General features: G+C 44.6%; 1 protein-coding gene across 1 annotated transcript; it reads left to right on the top strand.

The window, feature by feature from the left end:
* The first annotated feature begins 3,570 nt into the window (after positions 1-3,570).
* On the top strand, positions 3,571-6,472 carry LOC139228086 (zinc finger protein 300-like). Its single transcript, XM_070859265.1, has 2 exons — positions 3,571-3,617; positions 5,362-6,472. The coding sequence occupies exons 1-2, from the start codon at positions 3,571-3,573 to the stop codon at positions 6,344-6,346; spliced, it is 1,032 nt and encodes a 343-aa protein (XP_070715366.1). The 3' UTR covers positions 6,347-6,472.
* Positions 6,473-12,533: the final 6,061 nt, after the last annotated feature.

Genomic DNA, 12,533 nt, shown 5'->3' with positions numbered 1-12,533 from the left:
CTATGAGTGGACATATCCTTTCTGCATCCACCTTGTTGAGCCTCCTCATTATCTTATATGTTTTGATAAGATCACCGCTCATTCTTCTGAACGCCAATGAGTATAGGCCCAACCTGCTCAACCTATCTTCATAAGTCAACCCCTTCATCTCTGAAAACAATCTAGTGAACCTTCTCTGAACAGCCTCCAATACAACGGAGACCAAAACTGTGTGCAGCACTCTAGGTATGGCGTTACCAATACCCTGTATAGTTGTAGCAAGACTTCTCTGTTTTTATACTCTATCCCCCTTGCAATAAAGACAACATTCCATTAGCCTTCCTGATTACTTGCAGTACCTGCATACTAACTTTTTGTGTTTCATGCACAAGGACCCCCAGATCCCGCTGTACTGCAACACTTTTCAATTTTTCCCCATTTAAATTATAATTTGCTTTTCTACTTTTTTTTGGCAAAGTGGATAATCTCACATTTTGCCACATTATACTCCATCTGCCAAATTTTTGCCCACTCACCTTAGTCTGCCTTTGCAGATTTTTTGTGTCCTCCTCACAATTTGCTTTCCCACCCATCTTTGTATCATCAGCAAACTTGGCTATGTTACACCCTTCTTCCAAGTCATTAATATAGATTGTAAATAGTTGAGGACCCAGCACAGATCCCTGCGGCACCCCATTAGTCACTGTTTGCCAACCGGAAACTGACCCATTTATCCCAACTCTCTGACTTCTGTTAGTTAGCCAATCCTCTATCCATGCTAATATATTACCCCCATCATGTGAACTTTTATCTTGTGCAGTAACCTTTTATGTGGCACCTTATCGAATGCCTTCTTGAAATCCAAATACACCACACCCACTGGTTCCCCCTTATCCACCTTGCTCATTACATCCTCAAAGAACTTCAGCAAATTTATTTCACGTGATTTCCCTTTCATAAATCCATGCTGACTCTACTTGATTGAATTATGCTTTTCTAAATATCCTGCTACTGCTTCCTTAATAATGGACTCTAGCATTTTCCCAATGACCGATGTTAGGTTAACTGGTCTATAGTTTCCTGCTTTCTGTCTGCGTCCTTTTTTAAATAGGGGCATTACATTTGCGATTTTCCAATCTGCTGGGACCTCCCCAGAATCCAGGGAATTTTGGTAGATTACAACCAGTGCATCCACTATCTCTGCAGCCACTTCTTTTATGACCCTAGGATGCAAGCCATCAGGTCCAGCGGACTTGTCCACCTTTAGTCCCATTATTTTACTGAGTACTACTTCTTTAATGATTTGCATTAAGTCCCCCCCCCCCTCCCCTATAGCTCCTCGATTATCCACTATTGGGATGTTCTTAGTGTCTTCTACTGTGAAGACCGATACAAAATATTTGTTCAAAGTCTCTGCCATTTCCCTGTTCTCCATTATTAATTTCCCAGTCTCCTCTGCTAAGGGACCAACATTTACTTTAGCCACCCTTTTCCTTTTTATGTCCCTGTAGAAACTCTTACTATCTGTTTTTATATTTCATGCTACTTTACTTTCATCATTTATCTTCCCTCTCTTTATTAATTTTTTGGTCGTTCTTTGCTTGCTTTTAAAAGTTTCCCAATCCTCTGGCCTACCACTAGTCTTGGCCACTTTGTGTGCCCTTGTTTTCAATTTGATACCATCCCTTATTTCCTTAGTTAGCCACGAATGGTTATCCCTTCTCTTACAGTCTTTCCTTCTCATTGGAATATATTTTTGTTGAAAGTTATGAAATATCTCCTTAAATGTCTGCCGCTGCTCAGCAACCGTTCCACACTTTAATCTATTTTCCCAGTCCACTTTAGCCAACTCTGCCTTCATACCTTTTGTAGTCCCCTTTATTTAAGCTTAGGACACTGGTTAGAGATCCAACTTTCTCACCCTCCAACTGAATTTGAAATTCAACCATGTTATGATCACTCATTCCTAGAGGATCCTTTACTAGGAGATTGTTTATTAATCCTGTTTCGTTACACAGTACCAGATCTAAGATAGCCTGCTCCCTGGTTGGTTCCGCAACATAGTGTTCAAGGAAACTATCCCGGATACACTCTATGAACTCTTCCTCAAGGCTACCTTGGCCAATTTACTTTGTCCAATCAATATGAAGTTTAAAATCACCCATGATTATTGCCGTTCCTTTTTTTTTTTACAAGCCTCCATTATTTATTGATTTATACTCCGTCCAACAGTGCAACTACTTTTAAGGGGCCTATAGACTATGCCCACCAGCAACTTTTCCCCCTTACTATTCCTTATCTCCACCCAAACTGATTCATCATCTTGATCTTCTGAGCCAAATATCTTTTCTCACGAACGCACTGATATCCTTGATTAATAGTGCTACCCCACCTCCTTTTCCCTTCCGAATTGTCAAATACCCCTGAATATTTAGTTCCCAGCCTTGGTCACCTTGCAACCACGGCTCTGTAATGGCTATCATATCATATCCATTTGTGCCGCCAACTCATCTATTTTGTTACGAATGCTGCGTGCATTCAGATAAAGAGCTTTTAAATTTGTTTTTTTTTAACCATTTTTTTCTGCTCTCTGATTCACTTTTATATTTATACATTCTGGCCCTTCCTGGCACGCTCTGATTTTCATTCTCCCCCAGTACTGCACTCCTCTGTTGCCTTCTCCTTATTCTTTGACTTTTAAAAATTTTCACTCACTTGAACCGTCCCCTCCCCACTAATTAGTTTAAAGCCCTAGTTATTTGATTTGCCAGGACCGTATTCGCAGCAAGGTCTAAGTGGAGCCCGTTCCAACGGAACAGCTCCCTCTTACCCCAGTACTGGTGCCAGTGTCCCACAAACCAAAACCCATTTTTCCCACACCAGTCTTTGAGCCACGTATTTAACTCTCTGATCTTATTGACCCTATGCAAATTTGCTCGTGCTCGGGTAGTAATCTAGAGATTATTACCTTTGTGGTTCTGCTTTTTAATTTGGCCCCGAGCTGCTCATAATCCTTCAGCAGAACCTCTCTATTTGACTTACCTATGTCGTTGCTACCCACATGGACCACAACAACTGGACCTTCCCCCTCCCACTCCAAGTTTCTCTCCAGCCCAGAGGAGATGTCCTTAATCCTGGCACTGGAATCATCATAGGCAGTCCCTCAAAACGAGAATGACTTGCTTCCATGCCAAAAAGGGATGAGTTCACAGGTGTTTCAATAAGGACCTAATATTCCAGATCCCGAACTACATCTTGAAGGGTGGAAGATGCCTGTGCGTGGATTTTTTTAACATATGGTGGCCATTGCACACCAGCCACCACACAGGCTTGACAGAGCTAGGTCTTGGCCCAGTGGCAAGGATTACCCAAGATGACTGGAGACCAGCTCTGCTGCACGGGCCTAGTGTGCACACATATTACAGTGTAGGCTGGCCTGTGCTGTCCCTGGGCCCTCGCCTCTTCTGGGCCCAAACTCACGCCTCTCCCGGGTCCTGATCACATCCCTCTACATTCTCTCGCTGCTCCTTCGCCCCGACCTTGCCATTCCTGATGTACCTGCCGACGCTCCAATCACCAACCTGGACCTTGATGACGTCCCTCTTGGCTGCTGTCGCCCTCCTGCACCAGCTCGCGCTGTACCTTGAAGTGGTATGCCACCACTGGCCGCCGCTTTTATGGCGCCGACCTGCCGCTGATGGTCTCTTGCATGGATAGAGGATTGGTTAATGGACAGGAAACAGAGAATAGGGACAAACGGGTCTTTTTCAGGGTGGCAGACTGTAACTAGTGGGGTTCCACAAGGATCAGTGCTGGGGCCTCAGCTATTTACAATCTGTAATAATGACCTAGATGAAGGGACGAGTGTAATGTATCCAAGTGTGCTGATGATACAAAGCTAGATACAAAGTAAGCTGTGAAATCAAAGCGTGTGCAAAGTGATATAGATAGACTAAGTGAGTGAGCGGGCAGTAAGGTGACAGCTGGAGTATAATGTAGGAACATCCTCAACGATTATCTGTCCCACCTGTGACAGAGACTGTGGTTCTCGTATTGGACTGTACAGCCAACTAAGAACTCACTTCAGGAGTGGAAGCAAGTCTTCCTCGATTCTGAGGGACTGCCTATGATGATATTGGAGACAAGGCTCTTTGTTTCACAACCCATTGGCTCAGATTCTAAGTGCCAGCTGTGGCTCAGTTGATAGCACTCTTGCCTCTGAGTCAGTAGGTTGTGGGTTCATAACTGGAGTAGGCCATACGGACCCTGGAGCTGCTCTGCCATTCAATAAGAATATGGCTGATCATCAACCTCAAATCCACTTTCCCGCCCGATCTCCACAGACCTTGATTCCCCTAGACTCCAAAAATCTATATCTCAGCCTTGAAGACACCGCACCCACAACCCACTGGGGCAGAGAATTCCAAAGATTCACAACCCTCTGAGTGAAGAAATTCCTCCTCATCTCTGTCTTAAAAGGCCTTCCGCTTATCCTGAGACTGTGCCTGAGAATAGTTCTAGACACTCCAGCCAGGGAAACAACTTTTCAGCATCTACCCTGTCAATCCTCTTCAGAATCTTGTATGTTTCAATGAGATCACTCTTCATTCTTCTAAACTCCAGAGTATAGACCCATTCTACTCAATCTATCATCATAAGACAGCCCTCTCATCCCAGAAATCAATCTAGTGAACCCTTGTTGCACCGCCTCCAAGGCAAGTATATTCTTCCTTAGATAAGGAGACCAAAACCATGCACAATATTCCAGGTGTGGTCTCACCAAGGCCCTGTACAATTGTAGCAAGACTTCCTTACTCTTATACTCCAACTCCCATTCAATAAAGGCCAACATGCCATTTGCCTTCCTTATTGCTTGCTGTACCTGCATGCTAGCTTTCTGTTTTTCTTGCATGAGGACACCCAAATCTCTCTGAATACCAGCACTTAAAAGTTTCTCACCATTTTTGGCACCGGAAGGAGGAATGATGACTGGTCAGGGAGCATCTGTAAATGAAGAAGAAATGGCGACTGGTCAGGGAGCATCTGTAAATGGAGTAGAATTGGTGACATTTCTAGGAGAAATCCTCACCAAAAATGGGAGATATAACAGAGGGAAAGCTTGTTGGGAAGGACAGAATATTCAAAAGAGGGATCGAGCTAGTGGCAGCACCTTCTGGGAAGGAGAGAGAGGGGGGAAGCAATGAGTGTAGAAGTGAATCCTGCCAGAGTCAACACCTTCTGGGGAGGAGGGAGATTGTGGGATGGGATTTACAGGTTTGGGGGAACAAAACAGGGAAGAATGTTCCATTGAAACTATGATTGCCTGTTCTGAATTTCTGTTCTGTACTTACAGTGATGACTTTTGTAAACTCCTTTTTACAGGGTATTAGAAGGGGAGGATTTTCAGACAGTAAATTCAAACCAAACATATAGCAAAGGTCTGACAGAGTCACTTGATTCATCAGGTCCTGAATATCATCGGTCTTCGAATGTGGAAGGAGAAATATTTGTCTGTTCTGGTTTTTGGAAAAGATTTCAAACATCCATATGTCTGGAAAAGCACCGAGACACACACACCCGAGTGAGAGTGTACCAATGCACTGACTGTGGGAAGAGCTTTAACCAGTTACACAGCCTGAAAAATCATCACACCATTCACAGCGGGGAGAAACCGTACACTTGTTGTGTGTGTGGACGAGTTTTCAAGAGATCGTCCAACCTGGACATCCGCACCACAGAGAAACCATGGAAATGTGGGGACTGTGGGAAGGGATTCAATTTCCCATGCCAGCTGGAAACTCATCACCGCAGTCACACTGGGGAGAGGCCGTTCACCTGCCCCGTGTATGGGAAGGGATTCATTACGTCATCCCACCTGAAGACACACCAGAAAGTTCATACTGGGGCGAGGCCGTTCACCTGCTCAGTGTGTGGGATGGGATTTCCTCGGTTAACCCAACTCACTACACACCACCTTGTTCACACCAATAAGAGACCTTTTAAATGCTCTGACTGTGAGAAGAGCTTTAAAAGCAGAGATGTACTGACGAGTCACCAACGCACTCACACTGGGGAGAGGCCGTTCACCTGCTCTGTGTATGGGAAGGGGTTCACTCAGTCATACCATCTGACTACACACCAACTTGTTCACACCAATAAGAGGCCTTTTAAATGTTCTGACTGTGAGAAGAGCTTTAAAAGCAGAAATCATCTGATGATACACCAACGCATTCACACTGGGGAGAGGCCATTCACCTGCTCTGAGTGTGGGAAGGGATTCTCTCGTTCATCCCACCTGCGGAGACACCAGCGAGTTCACAACTCACTGCATGGGTTGGATTCTGCTGTTAATCACATCCAGGACTGAACCATGTTCATTCTGACAATTGGGCTTTGTTTCCCCTATAACTGGGCTGGAGTTTAATTTTATGAATATCTGACAAATCAGCTTTGATTTCTCCAAGATAAGTGGAGACTAATTGATATCTTGTTACTGACACTTCCATTTTTGGGCCTTTTTGTTCAATAAAGACCTGTCCTTATGTAGCACCTTGCACGACCTCAGCATGTCCCAAAGTGCTTTACAGCCAATGAAGTACAGCAACATCAAAGTACATTTGAAGTGCATTCTCTGTTGGAAATGCAGCAGATGATTCGCGCACAGCAAGCTGCCATGAAAGCAATGGCCACATCATCTGTTTTAGTGATATTGGTTGAGGGCTGATGGGGCCTCGGTTGAATGACGCATCCGAAAGATGGTGTTGCTTGAACGGCAATTTCGTTATCATGTGACTAGTAGTTGCCTGCGACGGTTCTTGAGTTAAATACCAAATGACACACTAAACAATGGCGGTACCGTTAATGTTCGTTTAATACAGAAAAAGTACAAGACTCAGCACTTATACTTTATAGTTACCCAATAGGTCCATGGATGATCAGTCCGTCCTAACTCTATTCCATCAAGGGTCTCTTCCCTGGTGCCTACTTCTGCCAATTCACAGTAGGGTTTTGGCTTCAATACGGGGTCCACTTTGTACTTGTCCTCTTCTTTCGATATTAATAATTTCTTTATTTCCAATTCTCATAAGTCTCAACGGGTGAGTGCAGAAGCTTGGTTTGGGTATCGGGCAAACTTGTGTTCTGTAATGGTAGGTCCTTTTGGTGGCGGTGAAACCATAAGTCCCATTTCCCAAATAGGCACTCCTGATGAATGTTTGGGCCTTCACATTCAACATGGTCAGAGTACAGTTCTTGGCGGTACTGTTGTTGAAACCACACTTTGCAGTGTTTTCGCAGCTGGCATCCCTCTGGAGGATGGGGTTCCTTGTTCGAGGTCAGACTCTGAATTTGGGTATTATTGATCCAAGTGGGGATTCTACCCTCTTTGGTTTCCTGCAGGTTTTCCCGTCATTCTTCTATCATCCCGTTTCCATAATTTGGGCCCGAGTTTGGCTCTCTGCTTTCTTGGCAACATTGATTAATTGGTTGATAGTCTGAGCGTGACTTTCCAATATGGTGACCATTCTTTTCTCCAACTTTTCTCCATTTTTTTCCTGCCTCCGTTACCTGTCTCTGATTATTATTTAAGCTAAATCCTTCAACTGGGTTATGGAGAAGGGGATTACGTATGTGGAGGGTGCATTGGCATCTGCTCCAGGAGTACTGGTAGTAGTTATGGGGTGCATGGGGATAGGATCGCTCCCCGGGGATCCTGGGTATGGGGGCGGGTCATGGCCAGGTACCTGTGAGGGTGGACGATACTCCCAGCGGTCCGTTCCTGAGCTACAATCATCGCCGCAGGGGTCACATTTACATGTCCCTCCCTGGTTCTCCCTATTTTGTCGGAACACTTGGGGGCCATCTTCCTTAAAAAAGCATGCATGACACCCTTTTGCATGATCAATTGGCTTTCTAATTCTTTGATAGTTTTCTTGCACTGAGTATGGTCTGCTCTGTTTTCCCTATTGGTTATGTGAGCCGCTTAAAGGAATCTAAGGCCGGCTGCTAATTCGCGACATTTATTTTCTGACTTAGCTACTTGGTTTTGAGCCTCTGTGCACTTTTGCCTCATTTTGTCCTCCTTTTGCTTGCTATTATCTGCCATAGTCATACTAATGGCCAGATGCAACGTATGGAGTTTTTAAAATCATTTTGGAGAGTCTCAATTTGATTGGCTTGCTCCGCCAATTTGAGCCTCAATTCCTTAACTGTCTTGTCAATTTTCCTATGTCTGCCTGATGTCCTGATTTTTCATGCTCATGTTGGTTTTGTGACATTTTGTTGAGGTTCTCTGCTTAAATAATTCTCATAACATGCTGCCAGAAAGACACATTTAAGACTCCCTCCTTTTCTTTTCCTTTTTAGTTTTGTCGAAGAAGGAGTCTTCTCTGGGAAATCCGGGTGAGCTCATTGTTTCAAGCCATCCCCGAACTAGTTAAACTGTTCTTCGCACAACTGGGAGATTCCACCTTTTCCTGCCATTTCTCCTATGTCTTTCCTATAGTTTTAACTCAGAATCGTCCCATCTGGATCGCTCCAACTGCAATTTTGCTAGTCGTGTAACTAGTAGTTGTTCTTGAGTTAAATACCAAATGACACACTAGACAATGGCGATACCGTTAATGTTTGTTTAATACAGAAGAAGTACAAGACTCACCACTTATACTTTATAGTTACTCATTAGGTCCCTGGATGATCAGTCAATCCTAACACTGTTCCGTCAAGAGTCTCTTCTCTGGTGCCTACTTCTGCCGAGTGTTGCTCCTAGGTCCTCGCTATGGACTGTCTCAACCTGCCTAACTAGTCGAGTTGGTGTCAGCAAGTCTGAGGTGATTAGGTCAGTAAGCTTCTTTCCTGCTGAAATTGACAGTGCATACTCCGTCTTTGTGTTAGGGGAAATTGGCTCCGCTTTTTCTGCCCAGACCAGTGACCTTATGGCCTGTACTTCCACATTGGCAACGCTGACAGTGTAGCAAATCTGTGCTGAATCTGCCCTGAGGGTGTTTGATAAAGTGTAGATGGAGCTTTACTCTCTATCTGACCCGTGGTGTACCTGACTGCAGAGTGTTTATGGCAGACACTAGGTGCTCCGAATACCCCATTCCTCAGCGCTGACATCCATAACCTTAATGAGAACAACATTTAACACAAAGATAAGAGAAACTCATCAGTTTCTCCCCTGGACACAGATCCGGAGGGACAGTGAGTGTCCCGAACATTTTTGTACACTGTGCTCAATAGTTCATCCCTGGGTCTGAGCCTTTTGGTGACGATTTGAATTTGATGCCCTCGAGTTACTGACTCACCGACCAGTGGAAATAGTTCTTCCTTATTTACCTGATCAAATTTTGAACACCTCCCTCAGATCTCCATTTACTATTTGTTCCAATGAAAAGAGTCCCAGTTTCTCTAATCTCTCCTAATAACTAAAGGCTCACTTCCTTGGTATCATCTCAGTGAAAATCTCTGCACCCTCTCCATGGTCTTGACATCCATCCTGGTGTAAGATGCCCCAAAACTTGGCAGAATATTCGAACTGCAGCCTAACCAATGATTTGTACAGGTGTACATGACCTCTACCCTTTTGTACACCCCTATTTATCAAACTTAGGATCCCATGTGCTTTATAACCACTTTATCAACTTGTCCTCCCATTTTTAAAGGTTTATGGGCCCAAGTTTCCCCAGGAATTGCTCTGTTTTTTTTGGAGTAACTTAAAAATCGCAATTCTCCCCATTTAAGTTGCTCCAGTGTAAGTGAATTAGTTTTTTTTTTTAAGTTCAGTTTTTTTTTCCAAAGTGGGGTGTTACCAGCCACTTACACCTGTTTTGGCCATTTAAGCAAGTTTAGCTAAAACTTACTCCAAACTAACATAGGCCAGCATAAGTGTACGTTCTGAAAAACTCTGCGGTGAATTAAGAAATCGGCGCAGGCAGCCAGAGATGGAGGGGAAGGGGACCTTGCAACGCACTAAACACCTTCACAATAACATTAAAGAAGCATAAATACATTTAAAGCACCAAGCATTAAACAAAGCAGTACATTTGCACCAAGCACTAAACAAAGCACAAAAAGTAATAAGCAATTAATTAACAAATAAAAAATAGAAGGAACCCTGCACCTAAAGCACCAAAACCAAAGTAATAAGTAATCAATCAATCAATAAATAACAAATAAAAAATAGAAGTCCTACCTTGGGGAACGCAGTGGGCCGCCGATGAAGGAGCCCATTGGGCCAGGACTAGGGACGGCGTGCTTTGGGCCCCTCCTGTTGATACGGATTCTTTTTCCCTCAATCTGTTTCAGCGAATACACTGACACGCGAACACCTCTTGCCTTTTCTGTAAAAGAACTTTATTGAAGATTCTCCGGCCGGGACTTGTCAAGACAAAGGGACACTCTCAATCAGAGCCTGTTTACCTTCCCCTGGACAAGTCCCTTTTCAGCGCGAAAAGCACAGTAGATATACATTTTCAAAACAGAACACATTTGATTAGCACTTGGTCTATCCAATCCCTTTCTGCCTCCCCCCCCGCCCCCCCCCCCGGAGTACGTCCAATGGCAGGCAAGAAAGTCTCCCAATTAGGGCTGGTGTCAGGTAGGTTAGTTATAGCTTTGCTACACTGTCTTCCCTTATCAGTAAAGAACCCAATTAGTTTCTCTTCCTCCTTATCAGTAGAAGCTATTACTTTTCCCTTCCTATCTAGGATTGCTTTCTTTCTTTGTGCTGCCTTGGGCTTTCTCATGACCCGTGTCTAACCTCAACTTCAACTCTTGGTAACCCCTTTTTTTCTGTTGATTCTGCAGTTGTCTGCATCTTGACCATTTCGTTAGCTATTTTCCCATGATTCCCTATCTCCATCCTTTTGCCACCTTCTCTAGCCATCTACCACTTTCGCAACCCTTTTACACATTCTCACTCCCACACAGCCTGCAGAGCGTCACACCAATTCGGGCTGCCCGGAGCTACTGCACATGCGCGCACACTGTAGTGCGCATGTGCGGAGGTCCCGGCACTGCCCCAATCCACTGGCCACGCTACGCCACCACTGAGGAGAATCTGGGGAGCGGCCAGAATCGGGAGGAAGATTTTCGGCGCGCTTGGAGGCGGACAAAAGTGGCGCACCTCAGGTGAGTGCGCCAGAAAAAGGGGTTGGGTAAATTTGGGCCCTATGTATCTGAACCCCTTGGAGGTTTTAGAGATATTAACACAACTTGGGCTAAAATACTGACATCACTAATGTCTGACATAATATGCATTTTGGGAAAGAAGTTTAGTCTCGTTCGAAACTCCTCATTATCATCATAGGCAGTCCCTCGAAATTTAACTCTAAAAGTGAGCTCTCAGGTAACTGTACAGTCCAATATGGGAATTCTAGTCTCTGTCACAGGTGGGACAGACAGTCGTTGAAGGAAAGTGTGGGTGGGGACTGGTTTGCCGCAGGCTCTTTCCGCTGCCTGCGCTTGTTTTCTGCATTCCTCGGCAATGAGACTCGAGGTGCTCAGCGCCCTCCCGGATGCTCTTCCTCCACTTCGGGCAGTCTTTGGCCTGGGATTCCCAGGTGCCGGTGGGGATGTTGTATTTTATCAAGGAGGCTTTGAGGGTGTCCTTGAAATGTTTCCTCTGCCCACCCGGGGCCTGCTTGCCGTGTAGGAGTTCAGAGTAGAGCGCTTGCTTTGGAAGTCTTGTGTCGGGTATGTGGACAATGTGGCCTGCCCAATGGAACTGGTCGAGTGTGGTCAGTGCTTCGATGCTGGGGATGTTGGCCTGATTGAGAATACTGCGTCTATCCTCCCAGGGGATTTGCAGGATCTTGCGGAGATATCGTTGGTGGTATTTCTCCAGCGATTTGAGGTGTCTACTGTATATGGTCTACAAACAGAATATAAACTCAAACAGGCGCTTCACTGCAGACAGGTCACCATGGCAACACTGATAACACTTTCCATTCCTGTGAACCCACTGGTTGGAAACGTTAATCAGATCAGTGGAAAGAACCGGGTTTGTCTGTTATTAACCACAATATAAGCTTAAACTAGAGTGAGTAACACAATAGATTAGATTATAATGTGTGATATTTATACCTGTAATTGTGAAACTATAAGAAATAACAATAAGCAGTGTAGTTTAGGGTTAGTGAGAAAATTACTGAAGAAAAGTAACTGCTGGGAACTAGGGAAAGTGTCCTTGTAAATCAGAGATTAGAGAAGTTCCAGCTGTCTTTTCCTCGCTTCCTGCTAAAACCCAGCAGAGAAGACAAAGAAAAGTCCAGTGCCAGAGATGGATCACTGCAGGGTATAAAAGTGAGGGGATACTGATGTAAGGGGGCAGTCGGGACTGGAGACACCAGAGATCAAGCTCAGGGAGCCCAAGGTTCCATCCAGCGGCTGACCTCGTGTCAGTTACTGTGGACATTGATTGATGGATCAATATAAGGTATGATAGAGGACAGAGAATCTGCTCGTCTTACATTCCTTAATAAGGTATTAAAGTTGCTGACACTAGACTCTCGAACCTGCTAATTAATTAGACATGGTATTAGCTAGAATCAAAT

This window comes from Pristiophorus japonicus, chromosome 2 (assembly GCF_044704955.1).
Source record: "Pristiophorus japonicus isolate sPriJap1 chromosome 2, sPriJap1.hap1, whole genome shotgun sequence".
NCBI lineage: Eukaryota > Metazoa > Chordata > Chondrichthyes > Pristiophoridae > Pristiophorus > Pristiophorus japonicus.
The sequence above is the reverse complement of the archived record's forward strand: the minus strand, read 5'-3'. Positions and strand labels throughout refer to the sequence as shown.